The 22,196-nt window shown below is 35.7% G+C and overlaps 4 protein-coding genes across 4 annotated transcripts in view; 2 read left to right on the top strand and 2 right to left on the bottom strand.

The window, feature by feature from the left end:
• LOC107843953 (phosducin-like protein 3) overlaps positions 1 to 775 on the bottom strand; it is a 10,833-nt gene extending 10,058 nt beyond the window's left edge. Inside the window, exon 1 of the mRNA XM_016688398.2 lies at positions 364 to 775. Coding sequence (XP_016543884.1) covers positions 364 to 611 — 248 coding nt within the window. The 5' untranslated portion in view covers positions 612 to 775. The remainder of the gene's footprint in view (positions 1 to 363) is intronic.
• Positions 776 to 2,055: 1,280 nt separating this feature from the next.
• Positions 2,056 to 5,489, top strand: LOC107845179 (putative germin-like protein 2-1). The gene is made up of 2 exons (XM_016689428.2): positions 2,056 to 2,230; positions 3,411 to 5,489. Exons 1-2 carry the CDS (start codon positions 2,125 to 2,127, stop codon positions 3,893 to 3,895), a joined length of 591 nt encoding a protein of 196 aa, XP_016544914.1. The 5' UTR covers positions 2,056 to 2,124; the 3' UTR covers positions 3,896 to 5,489.
• A 5,330-nt stretch (positions 5,490 to 10,819) lies between these two features.
• Positions 10,820 to 15,630, top strand: LOC107843952 (probable protein phosphatase 2C 43). Its single transcript, XM_016688397.2, has 4 exons — positions 10,820 to 11,909; positions 13,474 to 13,838; positions 14,400 to 14,636; positions 14,888 to 15,630. Exons 1-4 carry the CDS (start codon positions 11,618 to 11,620, stop codon positions 15,158 to 15,160), a joined length of 1,167 nt encoding a protein of 388 aa, XP_016543883.1. The 5' UTR covers positions 10,820 to 11,617; the 3' UTR covers positions 15,161 to 15,630.
• A 4,097-nt stretch (positions 15,631 to 19,727) lies between these two features.
• On the bottom strand, positions 19,728 to 22,151 carry LOC107843950. Its single transcript, XM_016688396.2, has one exon. It carries the CDS (start codon positions 21,897 to 21,899, stop codon positions 19,971 to 19,973), a length of 1,929 nt encoding a protein of 642 aa, XP_016543882.1. The 5' UTR covers positions 21,900 to 22,151; the 3' UTR covers positions 19,728 to 19,970.
• Positions 22,152 to 22,196: the final 45 nt, after the last annotated feature.

Raw genomic sequence — 22,196 nt, 5'->3', positions numbered from 1 at the left:
GATAAATACTAAATCCAACAGCAAAAGATATCAGGTAATTGTATCAACTACGATATATACTAAATCCAGTAACAGATATCAAGTAACTGTATCAACCACAATAAATACTAAACCCCGCAACAAATATCAGCTAGCTATATCAACCACGATAAATACTAAACCCAGCAACAGATACCAGGTAACTTTGCCAACCACAATAAATACTAAATCCAGCAACAAATACCAGGTAACTCCGTCAACCACGATAAATACTAAACCCAGCACCAGATACCAAGTAACTGTGTCAACCACGATAAATACTAAATCCAGCACCAGATATCAGGTAACTCTACCAACCACGATAAATTAAAGCAAGAAAAATACCTATATTCTTGGAGAAAACGATCATCATTAACATCAGGATCATCTTCTAAATCATCAAGCTCATCTTGAGTTTTCTCATCAATCCAATCTTTATCTTTAGCCTTTGAACCTTCATCTTCAGCCGGTGTAAACGGGTCGGGTTTGAAAATTGGGGGTTTTGGTGGTAGATTTCCAAGCTTTCTTTGTATATCATCCCATTGTGTTGATGCTCCTTCTACATCTTTGTACACAAAATGATAATCCCCCATTTTTTGATGAAAATGATTTGGGGATTTTTCAGTTTTTGTTTCAGTTTATTGACCCGAAAACCCGGTTGCACAATTTGACAAAATTGCAGATTGAGTACCTAGAAAGAGTAGTAATTTGAAGAAGTACCTAGATACTTCTACAAATGACTTTGAAGGTACTTCTCGTATGGCATAATAGATAAATGAGCCCTTGAACTTTGGGTATGTATAAATAGACATTTAAACTGACGTGACGTCCTACGTGTATTGTGCCATATAAAATGTGTATTTCCTTATTTGTTCTACTTTATACAATTGACTATCTGTGCGTTTTCAAAGTTGAAGGGCATCGATATTAGCTGAGATTGTTTATGTATTATATTTTTTACTATGACAACATTGAATTGCTATTTTTTTTTCTTTCGCGACTTATATAAAAGTTATTTATATTGTGTAAAAAACTTACACTTGCACTGATACAGTAAAGCTTTTGTTATGCAGGAAATCGAGAGAAGGGTCGTTGTACGCAGCCTTACCATCAATACTTAATCCTGTGATCATTTTCGCCAACAATATAAATTATTGTCTTTGTTTTAATTTGTTTAGTTCATTTCAAAAAGAATTTCTTTTCATTTTTGACAACTCGTTAATTCTAACATTCCACGTAACATATTTAAGACCATAAATTAAAAACTTTTCGTATATTCTATGTGTCTTTAATTTAAGAACTTTTCTGAGCCGTGCTTACAGGTCATCAAAGTAAGAATACAATCAGATTTTTCGAATATTAATTATTAATCCTAAGATAAGTTTAACAAGAGATTAAGGAATACTAAGAACTTATACCACGATTATCTCTCCTTATCCATCACACCAAACGTATCCCTAATTTCTATTATTTACAACATTGATTTTAACTTCTCTTCTTGCAATAGTATTATTGTAAGTCAACATTTGCTTTGATACTTACTATACCTCCGTTAACTCTTATTTGTTGTTGTTTCGCTTTTCGAGGTCAACTTGCATGAATTTTGATTAATATTTTAATATGTATTTTTTTATCATATTAATATGAGAAGGATTGCAACTTAAAGCATTTTTCGTATAGTTTTCGACTGTCTAATTTTTCAATTTATAATATTAAATTATACATGTTAAAAAATTGATCAAATTTCATACGGGTGACCTCAAAAAGTGAAATAGTGACAAGTAAAAATGAATGGACGGAGTATTTTTCAGCATTTTTGCTTACTCTTTCTAATAATCTATAATCGATTAGTTGTTACTTAATTGGCCACTTGGTGCAGCCAAAGGGGGCTTTTCACCTAAACTAATCAAGAAATTATGTGTGCTAAAATTGTGCTAATTCATAAATTACTAGCAAAGCTTTTATCTAACTAACCAAATAAATTCAAGAAGCATGATTTCATAGCAACACTATTTAAAGAAAAGCCTCAGAATTTCATCACATCATTAATTCATCATTCAAAAAAACTTAAAAACTTGTCTACTTTGCAACATTTTCTTTGCAAAAATGGCCATAAAAATCATCTTAATTTGCTTGATTTTCAACTTATTCTGTTCTTGTTTGGCATTTGAATGTGGCCCTTTGCAAGACTTTTGTGTTCCAGATAATTTAGGTAAGCACTGAAATTTTAACTTATAAATATTGATAGCGTATCAGTGTATTTTAACCAGTTATAACAAGTTATTTGTAAGTCTATCTTGACCTGATGGTGTGATAAATTGCTTTGTGTTACGCTACTTAACTATATACGAATAGAAAGATAGATCCCTCCACATATCGTAATAGAAGAGGCATGTCGTTGACACTAAAATTTTTGCATGCAACTTATATAAAGGTATTGTTTCCTAGAGAATCTAGAGTATGAGCGATGTAGTTATATGTACGTACACATGTTAAATCTTTTTTACATGTCCACATATGAACTAACAGAACCGTATTAGTGCATGTAAGTTAAAACTCTTTGTTAAGAGGCATGTCGTTGACACTAAGATCTCCGCATGCAACTGATATAAAGGTATTGTTTCCAAATGCGAATACAGAATCTGGAGTATGACCGATATAGTTATATGTACACATATGAACTAACAGAACCTGTATTAGTGCATAGAAGATAAACTCTTTTATAAGAGGCGTGTCGTTGACACTGAGATCTCCGCATGCAACTGATATAAAGTTATTGTTTCCAAATGCGAATACAGAATCTGGAGTATGACCGATATAGTTATATGTACACATATGAACTAGCAGAACCCGTATTAGTGCATAGAAGATAAACTCTTTCATAAGAGGCATGTCGTTGACACTGAGATCTTCGCATGCAACTGATATAAAGGTATTGTTTCCAAAGGCGAATACAGAATCTGGAGTATGACCGATATAGTTATACGTACACATATTAAATCTTTTTTACATGTCCATATATTAACTAACAGAACCCATATTAGTGCATAGAAGTTAAACTCTTTGTTAAGAACCATGCATGTCGTTGACACTAAGATCTCCGCATGTAACTTATATAAAGGTTTTGTTTCCAAAGGCGAATACAGAATCTGGAGTCATCCATCCTGCTTCATGTTTCACTACGACCTTGTGTACTATTCTCTATCCTGAGCCGGGGGTCTATCGGAAACAACCCCTCTACTTCTTCGGAGGTGGTGGTATGGACTGAGTACATTTTACCCTCCCCAGACATCACTTTGTGGGAATACACTGGGTCTATTGTTGTTATATGAACTTACAGAACGCGTCTTAGATCTGTCTCTGACGATTTCTTTTCATGCTTAATCTATCAGCTATGCTAAATGGTTTCATATGCAAGAATCCAATGCTAGCAGAAGCCAATGATTTTCACTATAGTGGTTTGGATGAACCTAAAAACAGAACCACACAATCTGGTGTAATTGTGACTCCTGTCAGTGTAGCTCAAGTACCAGGACTCAACACACTTGGCATTTCAATGGCTCGAGTGGACTATGCACCGGGCGCAGTTAACCCTCCACACTTTCACCCTCGAGCCAGTGAAATGCTCGTACTCATTGAGGGCTCGTTACATGTTGGATTCGTCACCTCAAACCCTGAGAATCGCTTGATCCAACGAGTCATACAGACTGGGGATGTGTTTGTTTTCCCCTTAGGACTCATGCACTTTCAGAGAAATGTTGGAAATGGAAACGCCGTCGCACTTCTTGCATTGAACAGTCAGAGTCCAGGCATAACAACCATTAGAGATGCTGAGCAAAACCTACCAGAAGAACTTATACCAAGGCATTATACATAGATGAATGTGTGTTGTTGACAAGATTTATCATTCAATTAGTGTAATAAGCTACTAGTGTTATCATTATGTTACAAGTACTAGTAGTATGACATTGGTTAACAATTCTTTTTGTTGTTGTGTTCCTGTGAAAGTTGCCTTCACTAAAAGTTTTGACCAAATACTATTAGATTTTGTCAATGTAGTCTACAAATTGTAAGTGGTGAAGTTGCTGCTATCTGATATAAAGGTCACGAATTCAAGCCTTGGAGATATCCTCTAGCAGAAATGCAAGGTAAGATTGTGTACAATACATCCTTGTGGTCAGAGGTGGAGCTAGAGGGTATGTAGGGGTTTGGCTGAACCCAGTAGCTTTTACGCAGACTCTGTATTTATCCTATAAAATTCAGAAATAATATAAAAAAAATATAGCTGCGAACTCACGTACAAACATAGGACGCTGGTACAGCGGAGGAGAGGTGAGAGTAAAATGTCTTCCACCACAAAGACGTGGGTTCGAACCTCTTTGTCTTAAAATTCTGAACCCACCGACCTAAAATCCTGGCTTCGCCTCTGCTTCTGGTAGGGCTCTTCCCCGAACCCTGCGCATAGCGGGAGTTTTAGTGCACCGGACTGCCCTTTTAGTCTACAAATTGTATTGAGTGGATGAACAAAATTTTTTCTTAATAAGTTCTTTTGTGTCAGTCTATCGGAAACAGTCTCGCTACTTCATTTGAGATAGTGATATTGACTGCGTACACTTTACTCTCGCCAGACCCCAGTTTGTGGAAATATACTGAGAATGTTGTTGTTGTTATTGTTTGTAATTAAGTTTTTTTTGTGTCTTGGATTGATGAATGATGATCAAGAAGGATGGGATGGGAACTTCATTAAGAATTGGCACTAATTAACAGCTAGCGGATTCAGAATTTAGACATTGTAAGTTCTAAACGTATATCTAACTTTATATATTTATTTTTAGCACGTATATATAAAGTTTGATCCAAAGCACTGGATTTGCCGAACCCGAGAGGCCTTGGTTGGATCCATCACTGCTCCCTAACAAAGGCAATTTTATACTCAATGCGCGAACCCAAAACCTTCAATTAATAAGGATGAAGACATACTCACGACTCCAGTACGAGATACCTAATCATTGTGCTCGCCCCACTTTCTTTTGGAGGAGGGACTTCGCATCACACTCCTCGAAGAAAGCAACTTTTTTATATTCAGGACTCAAATACGAAATTTTTAACAAATATAACTTAAAAAACAGATTGTACAACATTGCTCCTATGTTTACATATAAGAACAATCCAAACATACAAGATGACAAATTTCTGACATTTGGCATATTCTTATTCGGAAAATTTTATGGTGGAAGAGGCACAAATATGACTTGGCGTAAGAGGGTAATTATTTTACAAGCAAAAAAGAAGATGTGGGCCCACTCCCATGGCCTCTCTCTCTCGTTTTTCTTTCCTCTCTCCAATGTTAGTCCGATTTTCCTTTTTTAGGGGTCGGTTGGTAGAGTGTATAAGATCGATGTAAAATATAGTGTATTAGTAATACTTGTATTAATAATGTTTGTATTATTTATGCTTGTATTAGTTATGCGTGTATTATTTCTTATACATTGTTTGGTTTGATGTATAAGAAATAATAGTCTTACATAATTTCTATAAAAGAAATGTTTATTTATAAAAATACCCTTCTTTGATTTTGTACACTTTTTTGCAATAAAATTTTTTTGTCATCTCAAATATAATTAGTATTGTTGAACTAGTATATAGAGTTTTCGGATTAATTGCAAGACCTTCGTTTTTGCGCATGAAATATTATGCCAACGGATTAACATAATCGAAACAAAAATAAAATATAAGACGTAAAATTAAGAAATAGTCTCAATTTTTTTTAATCTTTTTAAAGACCTTCGAAGCAAAACAAAAATATGTTACAATTATTTAAATCAATTATTCATTGTTGTAGATTAAAATGGTGGGGAAAAAAATTGTGAAATGTTTTAAAAAAATTCACTATTGCAAATTAAAGTGGCGGGAAAAAGAATGGTGAAATATTTTGAGAGAAAAATTGAGGGGTATTAAGGTCATTTAATAAGTTAATGCATGTATTAAAAACTTTGCATTACTAATACATAGAAAATGGACGGTATTAATAATACACACCTTAATACACAATAGAGTGTATAACTAATGCCTTATTACTTATACATTGACTAAAAATTGTACCAAATAAAGTATTCATAATACACATTAATTAATACATGCATTATTTTTGTCAATACACTCTACCAAACGACCCCTTACACTTTTAATCTTTCTACTTATTTTGTTGATCACTTTTTATTCATAAATTTCTCCTTTTACTCAATTGCATTATGTTCAATCATATATTTATTTTCTCTCGGTTATTTTATCTTCAGTCATACATTTTTCTTCTCTGTGTTATGTTAATACATATATATGTCTGATTATTAGTCAGTTATTTATGTTTGAATTTTTTATTTGCCAAATTAAAATTTATCATATTAATAAAATGTAATAGACCTCTCTACTTTAACGAAATACAGGTAAAATCTATATACATTCAAATCTCTTCACACTCTACTTGTGAAATTTACTGAATTGGTGGTGTTGTTGTAATAAAATATAATAAGTTGAATTTTGACTTTTTCTCAATATGAAGTCATTAATTTATTTTTTTGGTTTATTGTTCGGTACACTATTCATTTTTTTTTTCTGTATATTCATATTTAGTGTCGTGGTACTTTGTGTACTATGTTTTTAAAATGAAAGAAAATGAAAGGATTGTCATTTTAACGCATATTTATTCTTATACAATAACTTAATGGTTAAAACTTAATATTTGTATTTTTATTTCTATCCTTGTTCATTGGGAATGACTTTAATGAATTAATTATCAAAATACTAATTACAGAACGTTATTAATTCTTTCAATCTAACTTGTTATGCTATTTAGTATGCACTTCACAGTGAAATTAAAAATATATATATATTTATTTTATTTAAAATTTTAATCCTATGCTCTCAATTTTTTAAAATTTAGCAAAATCACCAAAGTTAACTAATTTTTCTAAAACATACATTAAATATGGGGATAATAATTATAAAAATACCTGAACTTTGACCGGATTTTTAGTTGAATATACTGAACTTTGTGGGGGTCTACCCCTAGACTTTTTAAAGTGGATTTAATTCCCCCCGAAACTTTATATCCAGTCTTGGCGGCTGGTGGATTTCATGTTACACGTCTACTAGCGCGAGTATTATTTACATGTGTCCAAGTGGACAGATATATGCAATTAAAATACGAAAAAAAAGGTCTAGGGAGTAATAGAACCCCCGCAAAGTTCAATATACTCAACTGAAAATTCAATCAAAGTTCAAATATTTTGTGAGTATTATCCCTTAAATACAAAAAATAAATTATGAGTGCTTTTTAAAATTTTATGTAGTAACTGAAATTTTTATAATTAAACATCAAGTATTAAATAAAGTCAAAAAGAGGGTTTTATTTGAAAAGAAAGAAATAGTAATTGCTAATGATGTGCTATCAAAGGTTTTAAGTAAACAAACTAAAAAGAAAAAAAAATTAGAGGAAAATTAAAAGAAGTGATCCCATAATATACACTTGTCAATAATTAAAGCCCTCATATAAAAATGACTTGACACACCTCTCCCACCATAAAATTTTTCATTCTTATTCAACTTAAATATTAATCCACGTCAGTTGTTGCTTTCATTTTCTTCTTTTCACTTTCCAACCAACATTAAAGTCAACCTCAGTTTTGTTGATTTTTTTAAATCATAGTATATATATATATATATATTGTTGTCACATCATACGCAAAGTTAGTAAAGTTATCATCATATGATTAAAAGATCATAAAATTAAGCTATGAAAATAACTGTTTGCAAAAATATACGATAAGACTATATGAAAGAAATCTCGCAAAGTGTAACGTATATATTTTGTATGTTTCTGTCACAAGTCTCTTTCACTTTTTTTTGGTTCTTTTTCTTGGATAAGGTAATGTAGGTGAAAATTGGTTCTTGATAGCACTATAGACTATAAAGTTCTTCACGAGTCACTTGTGCTTAACTTATTTGATAGGAAAGTTCTTTGTTTTTTTAGACATGAAAAGTAATGAATACTCCGTGAAATTAGTCGAGGTTATTATTTTTAAGAAAAAATAAAAAATATAAATCCTCTATTGTTGATTGTCTATTAGTATTTAAATTTGATGAAATTTGTTGTAACATGTCTCAACTTTGTGGGAGTCTTATGACCCGCTAGACTATTTATTATCATATTTATATATCATATATTTGTTCAGTTGGACTACTTCAGACCCTCGTGCGCTTAGTGTGTGTATTCACGCAGTGGTCCAACTAGGCAAATATATGCCACAAAAATACGATGATAAATAATCAAGGGGGTCATAGAACCCTTGTAAAGTTGAGGCGTGTTACAGCAAATTTTGTCAAAATTTACATATATTTTGAACATTTTTCTCTTTATTTTATTGCTCTTTTATGAGATGCAGTCCTTCCCTGAACTCTACGTGAATTCGAGATACTTTATATATCTAATTAGGTTTTTTTTTTCTTATGTTAATTAAAAAAAGAAACAGAAAAATAAAAAGAGCCTTGCATTGACCATATGCAACTTCTTGACTTCTTTGTAATAAAAATAAGATTAAATAGAAGTCAATACACTCACTTAACATGCAAATTGACATTCATGTTTATTAAATGACTATGATTACAAAACTTTTTATAAGTTTTATTTAATTCCATCTTTATTATATAATAAATTGCATTTAACTGATGTTCTGATCTAAATAATTTCTTAAGATTTACGTCAACATTGACAAGACATTATGAGCAAACACTTCATTTCTTAAATTAATCTTTTACACCTAACAACCATACTTTTTATTTTTTCAATAAATGTTGTGAATTTGTTTTAAATATATAAATATAAAAATGTATCATATCATATAAATTAAGATACAGAAAATATTTGTAATTTTTTGGTACATATCTACATCTACCTTTTTTCATGTAACAATATCGTTTGGATTAAATATGAACATCTAGATTATTTTCACGATTTACCTGCTATCTTCCATCAATCTGATAATTACAATGTTTGAATTAATGTATACAAATCGCAATTAATTTTACAAGATACTTATAATCTCCCACCTACTTAATAACTATGATGTATTAAAATAGGGTGGTAGTCCGTCCGGCCTTGCTGTATGGAGCGGAGTGTTGGCCAGTTAAGAACTCCCACACCCAAAGAATGAAGGTGGCAGAAATGCGGATGTTGCGCTGGATGTGTGGACTGACCCGAAGGGATAGAGCTCGGAATGAGACTATCCGGGAGAAGGTTGGGGTGACTTCAGTGGAGTGTAAGATGCGGGAAGCACGATTGAGATGGTTCGGACACGTGAAGAGGAGGGGCATGGATGCCCCGGTCCGTAGGTGTGAGAGGCTAGCGTTGGATGGTTTTAGACGGGGTAGGGGTAGACCGAAGAAGTACTGGGGTGAGGTGATTAGGCGGGACATGGAACAGTTACAGCTTACCGAGGACATGACCCTAGATAGGAAGGTCTGGAAGACGCGAATTACGGCAGAGGATTAGGGCCTGTTCGGGTCGCTAATGTAGGGAGGTAATTGGTGGGGGTGTATTCCTGGTATGATTCCGTATTCAATGTTCTGTTCCGTGTTCCGTGTTCTATGTTTGTTACGAATCTGTGTGCTTTCCTCTGCTTTATATTCCTGCATTCCTGCTTTACTCTGTTTTATATTCCTTATGGCTGCAGTATCTATGTTATGTCATCTGCTTCTGTGCTGTACTATGTGTTTGTTTGATATCTCGTAACTTGAGCCGGGGGTCTTTCGGAAACAGCCTTTCTACTTCATCAGAGGTAGAGGTATGGACTGCGTACATCTTACCCCCCCAGACCCCACAAAGTGGGAATACACTGGGTTTGTTGTTGTTGTTGTTGTTTGTATCTCAATTTCACAATTACGAAAGAACTTTATTATTTTAATCTTATTTAAAATTTAATTATTTTCAACCACTTTATTGAAAATTACTTACATCTTTATTCTTATGCTAACTACATTAATTAAAAATTTATAAAATATATATAGAAGAAAATAAACCCCTTTAAGAATAAGATGTGTCATCAAAGTAACTACATGATGCATTGCTAAGCAAGATATAACATAACTTTTGAGGTGTTCAATTCATCTTTTATTATAAATTGTAATTATAATATAATAGTACATAAAATTTATTTTTCTATTCGTTTTCATTTATCACGTTTTGTTTTACGAGAGTCAATAATATAAGATGTATATTTTTAATATATTAATACAAGAGAAATTGTAATTTATAACTTTTCGAGTAACTTTCGAATATAGCAACCTCTTTTCTTTATTTGAGGTAGTTGTATAAACTGCGTACACTCTATGCGCTTCAAACCTTACTTTGTGAGAACCACTTGATAAGTTGTTGTTGTTGAACTTTTGAGGATACAACGACAATATATCGTGTATTTTTGTATAGTGGAGTTTGAAAAAAGTAGAATATACACAGTTCGTATCATTACCTCAAAAGTAAGGTAGATAAATTGTTTGTAATAAATCATCGTCTCAAGATAAAATACAGTCTAAAAAAAGATATAAAAGACAATTTGTCTGAAATATCAAAGTTTTAATTTCAAAATAGTCTCTTAATTTAATTCAATTTAATTTCATAATTTAATCAAATTAATTCTTGAGCATCCAAACACGACAAGTAAAATAAACGAAGAGAGTATTTATTTTTATTTTATACACTATCTGTTTCAACTTATATGAAACTTTTTTCTAAAAAATAATATGTGTCCAGTTAAACAACGACGGCAATTCTATGGGTGGGAGAGTATAAATTTGTACAGAGTGAGGGCCTACATACAACTGCCACCCCTTCTTGTCCGGGGGAAGTAGAACTTTTCTCTTGTCTGTAATACAAAATCACCTGCACCCCCACCCCGCACGCCACCCCACCCCCACCCTATAAACCTTCTCAACAAACAACTGCAATCAGCTCTAAGAAAAAAAATCTATTTTCAATCTACATTGATCAGTTGTGTGTTGGTTTTGGTGTTTCTGTTGTGTTTTGTTCGGACCCTTTATGGCTTTGATGTGAAAACAGAAAGTGGGGTTCTTAAATTTTCTGTTTCTGGGTATTTTTTGGTTTTGGATTTAGTGTAGTTGTTTGATCAAGATTGGATTTTTAGTGCTGTTTGTTTGAAATTCAAGAAAACTGAAATCTGGGTTCGTGTGGGGTTTTATTTTACTGTTGATGTGAGAATAGAGGTGGGGGTTTCTTGAATTTTATGTTGTGTATGTTCTTGAATTCTTTGTTGGGGGTTAGTTTATCAAGATTGAAACTTTAGTGTTGATTGTTTGAATTCAGAAAAACTGAATTTTGTGTTTCTGGGCATTTTTGGCTTCTGGGGTTCGTGTTGATTGATTATTCAAGAACTTTTATTGGTCTGTTGTCGGATTCTTTGATTGAAATTTTAGTGTTCTTTTGAAAGATTGGAGTTTCGGGGTGCATTTGTAGTTGGCTAGTTGGAATGCTTGATCAGCTTTTAGCTGACCATTTAACAGTTTTTGGAGTGTAAGAAGGAAATGAAGGATGTGTTCTTGGCTATCAGCTTGTTGGCGACCTTTAAGTCGATATGTCCCAATGAGCAAGGATGAAGATGATGTTATAGGAGGTGAAGATGATCCATTGCTATGGTTTAGAGACCTTGAGAAACATTCATGTGGGGAGTTTTCTTTTGCTGTAGTACAGGGTAATAAAGAATGTGAAGATTATAGCTTGGTTGATACGAGTAGCGAAGGTACTTTCGTTGGGATTTATGATGGCCATGGTGGCATTGAGGCTGCAAAATTTGTCCGTGATCACCTTTTCGTGGATTTAATGAGTGAGATCAAGTTTCTTTATTGCCTTGCTTTTTGATGTACTTATTTTCAAAATGGTTGTTGCCGTCTGTTAAGAGTCTGACATTGATTGTTGAATTAGACTGGTGGTTTGCTTATACGGAGTTGGGTAATCCTCCCCTCACGAGCTAGTTTTTGGGGTTGAGTTAGACCCAACTGCCGTATCTTTTCACAGTCTTTGACAATGGAATTTATGGTGTTCTTTGCTTTGCATTGTAAATGTTAAAGTCTCATAACAGCAACTTATGACTTCTAGTTTTGGAAGAAATGATATTCATAGTGATTTTCTTGAGTCTGTAACATGTGACAGTGTTCGCGTTTTGCAAGAAATGATATTCATATGGTGTTTTTTTTCTTTGCATTGTAAATTTTACTGCTTCATAACAGCAATTTATGATTTCAAGTATTGGAAGAAATGATATTCATAGTGATTTTCTCGAGTCTATAACATGTGACAGGGTTCATGTTTTAGAAGAAATGATATTGTATGGTGTGTTTTTCCTTTGCATTGCAAATTTTACTGCCTCATAACAGTAATTTATGATTTCATGTTTTGGAGAAATGATATTCATTGTGATTTTCTCGAGTATGTGACATGTGACAGAGTTCATGTTTTGGAAGAAATGATATTCATATGGTGTGTTTTTTCTTCTGCATTGCAAATTTACTGCCTCATAACAGCAATTTATGATTTCATGTTTTGGAAGAAAGGATATTGATTGTGATTTTCTCGAGTATGTGACATTTGACAGTTCATGTTTTGGAAGAAATGATATTCATATGGTGTGCTTTTTCCTTTGCATTGCAAATTTAACTTCTTCATAACAGCAATTTATGATTTCATGTTTTGGAAGAAAAGATATTCGTAGTGATTTTCTTGAGTATATGGCAGAGTTGCGACATTTTTCTGTTCTGTTTATGTCAGCTATAGTGCATGTTGTAGCTGTGTTAGTAAGTGTATGGTAGAAAGAAGGTTTCAGTTGTCACTAATATAAGGGTCTTGCAACTCTCTGAGAGCTTAGACTTTTGTTTCTCCTTTATGTGTTGCTGTAGACCAATTGCTTTTAGTTTATAGGAAGTTTTTTCGGAGGCACGAACAGTGACATAGAGAAACATGATCATCTTTTTGGTACTCTTGATGGTGGAAAGCAACATACAAGTATTCTTAGTCTCTCTTCTTCTGAAATTGAAAGGAATGCTATGTTTAAATGGGAAGTGTAAACATCATCAGTAGAATACAACGCAAGCACCTTTTAATAGCCAGACTATCTTAGCCTGCAGACTGATATTTGGGGTAGTCTTACGGTATCAAACTATTATTTGTCTACTTCACTAAAGCGTTGCAGGGTAACAATAATATCATCTGCTAACTTACCGTTCCATCTCTTCTGACTGGTTGTTTTGTGTTGGCTAATTGCTTTGATGAATGTCTTCTTGACTTGTTGTTGTGATGAATAAGACCCCCTTTTTCCTAATTTCTTCTGTTGTTTCATTTATTACTTGAGAATTTTCAGGCCATGCAGGTCTAAACACGGTTTTTTTTTACAGAGCTTGCTCGAGAAAATGGAACAATAGATGAAGAAGTCCTTAAAACTGCCTTCGCTGCAACTGAAGACGGCTTCCTTTCGCATGTGAGAAGGGCATTTGGTATTACACCATTAATTGCGAAAAATGGGTGCTGCTGTTTGGTTGGTGTTATCTGGAAAGGGACATTATATGTTGCTAACCTCGGGGACTCTAGAGCAGTATTAGGTCATAAAGGAATATTCAATAAGATTGTCGCTGAACAATTGACTGAGGATCATAATGCCAGTATCGAGAAGGTTAGGAAGGAATTGATGTCGTCGCACCCAGACGATTCATGCATTGTAGCTAATGTCAATGGAGCATGGCGTGTTAAAGGCATTATACAGGTTTGCTTTTAAATATAATATTGAACACAAACTTGTTAATTATGTGCCATTTTGAATTTTTATGTTCCGACATCTCATGATAGATGCTCGTTCTTTTTAATCAAAAGCAATCTAGTTTTTCATCATACTCCTTAGTGTTATCAAGTTCCGTTTTGTCACCTCGAGAAGTGATCTACCGTTATAGTGACAACCCAAATAAGCTGTTAGGTACATCCAAATATACTGAATAGAACTATATCTGCCTCGGCCTTTTAACAAGCCTTTGTGTTTTAATGTATATTACTTTTGACTTTCATGATAGTTGCTACATCAAGAATCTCATTGGTTCCAATGTCTTACGTAGATCTTTTATATTGCAAGTGATTCTACTGCTATATATTATTTCGACTTATTCTACTTGTCTAAAATAAGTATGCAGTATTCATGTTTTAAGCTTGGCTCTCCTTGTTCATTTTCTCACCATACCTTTTCCTGGTTGATTTCATGTAATTCTCCAAATCCGTAGGCCTGTTTTTGATTAGTTATATTTGTCTCCTTTATGTTTGTCTTTGCATCTTTTAGGTATCTAGATCAATTGGAGATGCATATCTGAAGAAGCCGGAATTCGCTCTTGGTCCAGAGTACCGAAAATTCCACCTTAAAGAACCTCTTAGGCGGCCAGTACTAAGTGCTGATCCATCTATATGTTCAAGAAAGCTACAACGGCGTGATAGATTTCTTATATTTGCTTCTGATGGTCTGTGGGAACTCTTAAGCAATCAAAAGGCTGCGGAAATTGTGCATAACAACCCTAGAGAGGTATCTCCTTTAATTTTCTCTTATTCCGCCACTGACGAAGTTATTCTCATTTATTTGATAATATTTCATGTTTGTATGGCCGGGGGTCTATCGGAAACAGTCTCTTTACTTCATCTGTGGTAGTGGTATGGACTGCGTACACTTTAGCCTCCCCAAACCCCAGTTCGTGGGAATGCACTGGGGTATGTTGTTGTTATTGTTGTATGTCATGTTTGTATGGTTAAAACTTATTGTGTTTACTTCAATGTCAGGGCATAGCTAGAAGACTTATTGTATCAGCCCTCGATGAGGCAGCAACGAGAAGAAAGTTGAAGTATGATGACATTAAGAAGTATGACAAGGGCGACAGGAGGCTCATTCATGATGATATAACAGTCGTTGTCATCTTTATAGATCACGAGATGCTTAAAGGAAAACAACCTGTGCCTGAACTGTCAGTTCGAGGATTAATCGACAATCATGGACCATCAGAATTCAATATTGTGCAAGAGGTTGCTACTATGAAGACAAACTTTCACAAGTGAAACATACTAAACAAGTTGTTGGCACTTCTTTTCTAGGGAAGCCCGGATGTTGGAAGTTTCTGACCTCCCATTTTCGCCTTGTTTTACTAATTTACATTTGCTATATACAGTCTAGATGAACAGCAAGAGCAAGACTGACTATCAGGTTACCTGCTTTACCCATGCCCCCTCGCCTCACAGGTCATCGGCAACCTTACTTTCTCTAAATTTTTGAATGTACACAAATGTTAGGCACAACGATAAGATGAGGGAACTGCCTCCTATTGTTTGTTTACACAATATCTGTCTTAAGTGAGGCCATGAGGCGATAAAAGTAGACATTGGAATCGAAAATCAGGTAGATCAATACTCAGAAATGTGAGCAAGTTGACACTCTTAAGCTCAATTTTTGGTTTTACCTTTGTTATACAAGTGCCTATCCATTCTTGTCTTTTTTACCATCAAAGTAGTGTATAATTGTTTGGCATGCAGTCTTGACTTGTTGCACAACATAAGCTTGATGGTGTGGAAAAGAGTATTTGACACTTTTCCATGCAATCTTGACTTGCTTCACTACGTGATTATGCTCATTTCATTCTCAAATTGAATGTAATAAGAGTGAAAGTTGGGAAATTTTGTACTGCGGATTGCCATTGTGATTGAAAAAGAAACCCATGCTATTTCAAGATTCATGCACACACGCGCACTCAGGATCAAGTGGAGCTAGGGGGTTCATGAACCCCTTCATCGGAAAATTACATTGTATTATGTAAATATTGTAGTTCTCTAGGCTTGTTCGTATGTATACTTATATATTTTACGTACCTTTAGTGAAAATTCTAGCTCTGCTAATGCAGTTGAGAGGCTTTTTATCAATCTTATGCCTCATCTCTTTTGTAACAAGCTATTGCATTTCTTTCTCGCACACACCAAAAGAAATTGCACACAAGCACATGTTTTAGGCATCACCACTTGGCTTCAACTACTAGGAGTTGCTACAAAACCAATAAATTCTCTTGTACATTTGTCTGTAGTTTTACAAACATGGAATGAGATGCTGTGATGAGATTTAAGTGCTCATGTCTGGCCATTGGGCCTATGGCCAAGTACCAACCAAAGTTGTTGCACGAATTGTCTTTCTATGGGACGGTCTTTAATTTTTGTCCTTCTTACTTAGCGAATAGAAATTTGTGGATCAAAGTACTCGTATCCATGACCTAATTCAATTGCGTAAGTTCCGTAGAAATTAAGTTGTGAGGCATAAGTTTTGTTGTATTTATTTATGGGACCAAATTTGCTTCGCAAAAAAATTGTAGAAATAAAGTTACGATAGTAGAAGGTAATGCAATCAAACAGCCACTATGATTATTGCATTTTTAATGGGTATGTCAAAATCTCAAACTACATTTCAAAATTAACCAACTGGTCACTTGCCAGTCTCACATTGTACTTCCAAATTAAGTGTGTATTTTAGCACTTGATAACCAAATTCAAAGGATAAAATCTTAGCATAAGAAAGCATTGTTCCTGATCAAAGAATTTGCAAACATAGTTGCATATTACAACAGCATATAGCTTTCTGTTATGCCCTTGGGCTTTTGAAAGACTCAAAAAATTAGTGTAAAAGAATGGCTTCTTTCTAAAGACAAACAATCTGGCTTAATTGAAGTCGACTAACTCGTACAGAATACATGGTTGCTCTAACTGAGTCGATAAGCAACTACAACATGTGTGTACGCAACGTTACCCCTACCTTGTGCAGAGATAGAGAGGTTGTTTCGGAAAGACCCTCGGCTCAGGTAAAACACATCAAAATCAAGTATGTAAAGGAAAAGAAGATAATGCAAAAAGGAAACAGTAGCAACGACATATAATGATAACCGAAGCAAAAGAAACAACAGGTAATGAATGATAACTGAGTCGATAAAACAATGGTTATTTCATCAAACATGTATATACTGACTGTCTGTCTGTCTCTCTAGGCACATTCCACTAATAATTCAGATCCATCAATAGCACCAAAATCTGCTGTTCGGCTTGACATTAGCTCTAGTCATGATTTAGTTGAACATGAGGTTGCTTAACACAACAACGATGTCTCAGTCCCAAACAAGTTGGGTCAGTGTGCTTGACACCCTACAGATAATCTTCTTTATAAGAAAAAAATAATTTACCAAGGTAGCACCAAGTTTGTACTAATCTGTTACAAAAGTTGATAGGATTCAGGTCTTCTGAGAATTCAACGATACAAACTCAGATCCTGTCTGGCCTCTCTCCTATACCAAATATACACGGTTCTCTGAGCATTTGAACTTTAAAAAAAACAAAAGGATAAACCCCTATCTTCAAAACACCTACGGTTTCTTTCTAACCAAACTTGTCCAAAATATACTTAATAGTATGAGCTTCCATATGTTCCTTTTTTCCTTTTCCATCTCGTGTTTGTGTGATATCTCGTGACTTGAGCCGGGGGTCTTTCGGAAACAGCCTTTCTACTTCATCAGAGGTAGAGGTATGGACTGCGTACATCTTACCCCCCCAGACCCCACTAAGTGGGAATACACTGGGTTTGTTGTTGTTGTTGTTGCATCTTCTGTCCTACCAGCTGATAACTGCAGCATCCGAACTTCCTGGCATCACACACATTTCTCCAAATATATTAAGAGACATGAACCAGATGAACTGATCCTGCGCTTTCTTTGAACAAATAGGACAAATTGGTTTGCTGCAATCCTCTTTTGCAGATTATCATGTGACAAGCAAGCTTCATGAACAACTATCCAACGGCAGCCATTTTTCAGCTATGTTGCTTGGCCTCTTCAAAAATGTCAATGGGTGCGTGTCGGATTCGCCAAAACTAGCGTATTTTTGGAGAATCAGACACGGGTGCGCAGCATCGAAAGTGAAGAGTCCACACAACATAGCATTTAGCTTTTCGGGAGGCTTGCATCAACAACAACAGACCCAGTGTAGTCCTCCCACAAAGTGAGGTTTGGGGAGGGTAGAGTGTACGGGGGCCTCACCTTACTTCAGGAGGCTTGCATTTTTCCACATTATTATACATGGACAATGGGATACCTCTCCATCAAAAATTCCATCTATTTTGATGGCCCTGATGAGAGTACACTTACTCTCATGTCGGCAAATCTGCTGATTAGTGTAACCACATCTCCAAATTCCTGATCCTGAAAGTTCCTCCTTGGATGCAGATTCCGGTTTGTATCCAGTAAAGCAGCCTGCCAGGGTGCCTTCTTTGTTGTTCACCAGCTCATAGAGATCAGGATAGCTCCTGAAGGGATCTATTCTCCATCCATTTATCCTGACAGGGTCTTATTTTCAATCCATTACCCACGTCCATAAAGTCTTCCCACAGATTACTAATCTGTTTCTACATTGCCAGCCCACTTGACCGGATACGATCTTCTATATGTAACAACAACATACCCAGCATATTCCCACAAAGTGGGGTTTGGGGAGGGTGGTTAGTGTACACAGTTCATACCACTACCTCAGAGGTGAGATAGAGAGGCTGCATATACGATCTTCCATATAAGCCAGTGATTTTCCATTCCGTGCTTGGCTGCTGCTACTACTACTACTAAGTCAACAACAATGTTTCCATCCCTAACAAGTTGAGGTCGGCTATATGAATCCTCACTATTCCGTTTAAGCTCAACTCGTGCCATCACTATTCCTTACTTGGCTCTCACTACTTTCTCCCACGGTTTCTCCCTAGTCCCTGTCATTATTGAATCAATATAACAATTTAAACATAACTCTTGTTATGTAGTCTTAAGTTCTTAATCCCTAATCCCCCATTTTCTTATCACATCTGCCCACTAGATCAAATGTATCCTCTTCTTCTCTGCGCACTTTTGAGGAACTTATAGGCTTGATTAGAATGGATATATGGGATTTCTTCAGCATTCAGAATTAAGAAGACTAACAATATCTACATTTTGAATTCTTCAATATCTCTTATGCTTTCTTAAACTCATAGGTATGTCATTGTAAATGGAAGGAGTCCTTCCAAGCTTATTTTGTTGTGTGTTACTATGTACCTTGGAGGAATCCTCCTAGCTTACCAAGATCTGACACTGTATAGCACCATGAACGTAATAGTCTTCTGCTTATGATAAATTTAAAAAGTGTGAGCCTCTCCACCTTACAGCTAGGATCTGTACTTCAATGCTACATATAAAATATCCCACCACCACCCGCAAAAATGGAAAAAACATTATAGCTCGCTTTGTAGTTCAGATTCATTTTTGACACATAGAAAGACCAAACTCCAAACCCAAAAGAAAAAAGGTGGAGTAATATAATTATCTTCAATTTTTATATTTATCAAGACACTTCCATATTCCATCAACCAAAAAGGGAAAAAGGAAAGAGAGGGAGGGAGAGTGTTGTGTACTGCACATGCGTATATGTATGTGTAGTGTGCTTATACACATGTAAGGACATATACATGACATCTTGAGGGGAACAAGACTCTAAATGATGTTAGAGATATGACTTGGGTCAAAGTTAATACAAAGACTAGCTTTTGAAGATAATATTACACTAAATGATGTTAGATGACGGATCCAGAAAACAAGAAGACTTTATTTAGACAAGATATATCAAATATCAACATGTTCTGTCCCATTGCATAAAGAGAAACACTCAGAAGATTTAAACAAAAGAATTCCTCAAAAGCCAGAAAATCTAGATTACATGCTAGTACATTCAAAGAAAGCTGCAAATACTTTGACATCTCACACCATGTTAAAAATAAGAAAGCACAAAGACACAAAATTTCTAAACCAACAAAAGAAATCGTTGATTCTTAGTTGCATGTGTAAACTCCACTCGAATACCTGTGATCAACTTCATAAAAATCATTCTTGCCCTCTAAAGCCGGTTTTAGTGAAATGCCAGACAAAGATCTAGTCCCTTGGGATGAAAACTTTACATAACCAACAAGCTCAAGCTCTACCGAATCATCATCGTCATTAATATCTATAGGGAACCTCGCCTTCAACTTGCCAGGATGACCCTTGGGCGGAATCTCATCAACATGCCATTTCAGTTCCCTCTCAGTGCGGTTCAACACAGCTTTAGGTGAAACTTTCAATAATGTTGGGTCCACTGGCAGTTTCAGGGCAAAGGTCACATCGGTTAATGGAACTGGAATATCAGGATTTACAACGTACTGCAGCATTACAGAAAGTAATGTCCCACTAAGACGCTTAACAAGCCGAATCCTTAAAGGCAATGGAGTTAAACGTGGTAGCAAACTGTACTTAATGATTGGTATAGGCTCATTTGAAGGTGCTGTCTTCACATGAAACAGACCATTCCCAAGGCTACTCACACGAGAATTTTGCATGACAAACCTCTTAACAGCAGCGGTATCTTCAACCTTGAATGAAAACTCAGTTTCCTTATCATCAGAAGACTTTGGCGGCAGCGTTCTTAAGTAAACAACGCCCTTCAAACCAACTCTAGCAAGCAACGATTCTCTGAACTCAGCACTGATCTCCTCAGTAATGTACATTTCCGGACCATTCATTTTCTTCACCAACATATCCTCAAGATTCTTCCCAGCACCACCTTCAGCAGTGGCTCCAGCTGCAGCTTTTGGTGGTTCACTAGTCGCCAGTAATTCAAGTCCACCAAGTCCCTGATCTTTCTTCACCTTTTTCGTACCTACATACTCAGAAGCATCCAATCCACCACCCCAAGCATCATTAATGCCTTCAAAATCTTCCGGCAATGTTGATCCTTCATTACTAAACTCTATCCCACCGTAATCCCCTTCAAACCCTTCCACACCAATGTGTGTCGACTGACTAGCCGCAGCAGGTGGCAAAGTAGTCACGTCAAGCCCCGCCAATGCCTTAGCAACATCTGAACTCTCATTACCCTTATCTTTCTTAAAATCACCCACCAACGACTCCGGCTGATTAATCTTATCACTAGCAGCAAATGGATCCTTCTCAACCTCAATCTCCTCAATCTTCTCCTCCTCCTTCTCTCCCCCACCACTAATCGCCAAACTAGCCGCCACTTCATCACCTGCATCCAACGTCTCCTGAGGCAACTCAAACACCGTCTTCTCAAACGTCTCCACCCCCCCTTCCTGTTCCAACGAATGCACCTCCACATTCCCCCAACTATCCCCTCCCCTAATCTTACTCTCCGTATTCACAGACGAATGCACCATTTTCGCTATACTCTCCCCATGCATGGACGCCAACATAGACGCTAACCTAATATTACTCACCCCCCTCAACACAATATCCAACGCCATATATATCTCCGCGTACTTCTTCCCTAACTTCTCTGGTGTCACATCCACTCCCCTACACGCCGTAACCACAACGGAAACCGCTTGATTCACAATACTAATACACTCAAACACATTATTAACCAGCCTCTCCTTATCACCCCCATCATCAACCGTCGTTATCGCAAGCACGTAAATCGAATTCACAAGCCTATAAACAACCCTATACTTCGATTCAACACCCACAATTACTTGACCCGATGAAGCAGCAAGTGGGTCATCACCAAGTGACACCGATGGATCCGAAGATGAAGACGATAATAATGCATCGGAATTGGGTCCATTAGCTTGTTTAGAAAATGTAAGGCGTGTTTGGCGGAAAGCTGAAAGTGCCATTAAAGCGCGAGATGGGGGAAACCATTCACGGGTTTGGAGCAATATGTCGGGTCCATTTGTGGGTTGAAGTGATAATGCTAAACAAGACATTTTTTAAGGTAATTTTTAGCAGATCTTAAGGTAATTTGTTGTATACAAAGTGTTGAAGCTAACAATTATGCTTGTAGAAGAGATTAGAGAGATTACTTACTTGAGAATTTTGGTTGAATTGCTCTTCACAATTGCAGAGATCGGAGAAAGTATATTGAATAAATGTTAAAAGGGGATTTGGAAGAAGAAGAAGGAGATATTGGATTCGGAGCAAATTGTTAACGGGTCGGGTTGGTTCTGATCCAATGTATTGGGCAAAATCATTTTAGTCCATACTATTATTTTAATTAGAGAAAA

This window comes from Capsicum annuum, chromosome 10 (assembly GCF_002878395.1).
Source record: "Capsicum annuum cultivar UCD-10X-F1 chromosome 10, UCD10Xv1.1, whole genome shotgun sequence".
Taxonomy (NCBI): domain Eukaryota; kingdom Viridiplantae; phylum Streptophyta; class Magnoliopsida; order Solanales; family Solanaceae; genus Capsicum; species Capsicum annuum.
This window is presented reverse-complemented; position numbering and strand designations above follow the sequence as displayed.

Coding starts and splice junctions, on each gene's coding strand:
- LOC107843950 (XM_016688396.2), bottom strand. CDS start 21,899: ATGTCTTGTTTAGCATTATCACTTCAACCCACAAATGGACCCGACATA.
- LOC107843952 (XM_016688397.2), top strand. CDS start 11,618: ATGTGTTCTTGGCTATCAGCTTGTTGGCGACCTTTAAGTCGATATGTC. Junction 11,910..13,473: donor CCTTTTCGTGGATTTAATGA/GTGAGATCAAGT, acceptor TTTTTTTTACAG/AGCTTGCTCGAGAAAATGGA. Junction 14,637..14,887: donor TGCATAACAACCCTAGAGAG/GTATCTCCTTTA, acceptor CTTCAATGTCAG/GGCATAGCTAGAAGACTTAT.
- LOC107845179 (XM_016689428.2), top strand. CDS start 2,125: ATGGCCATAAAAATCATCTTAATTTGCTTGATTTTCAACTTATTCTGT. Junction 2,231..3,410: donor TTGTGTTCCAGATAATTTAG/GTAAGCACTGAA, acceptor TTAATCTATCAG/CTATGCTAAATGGTTTCATA.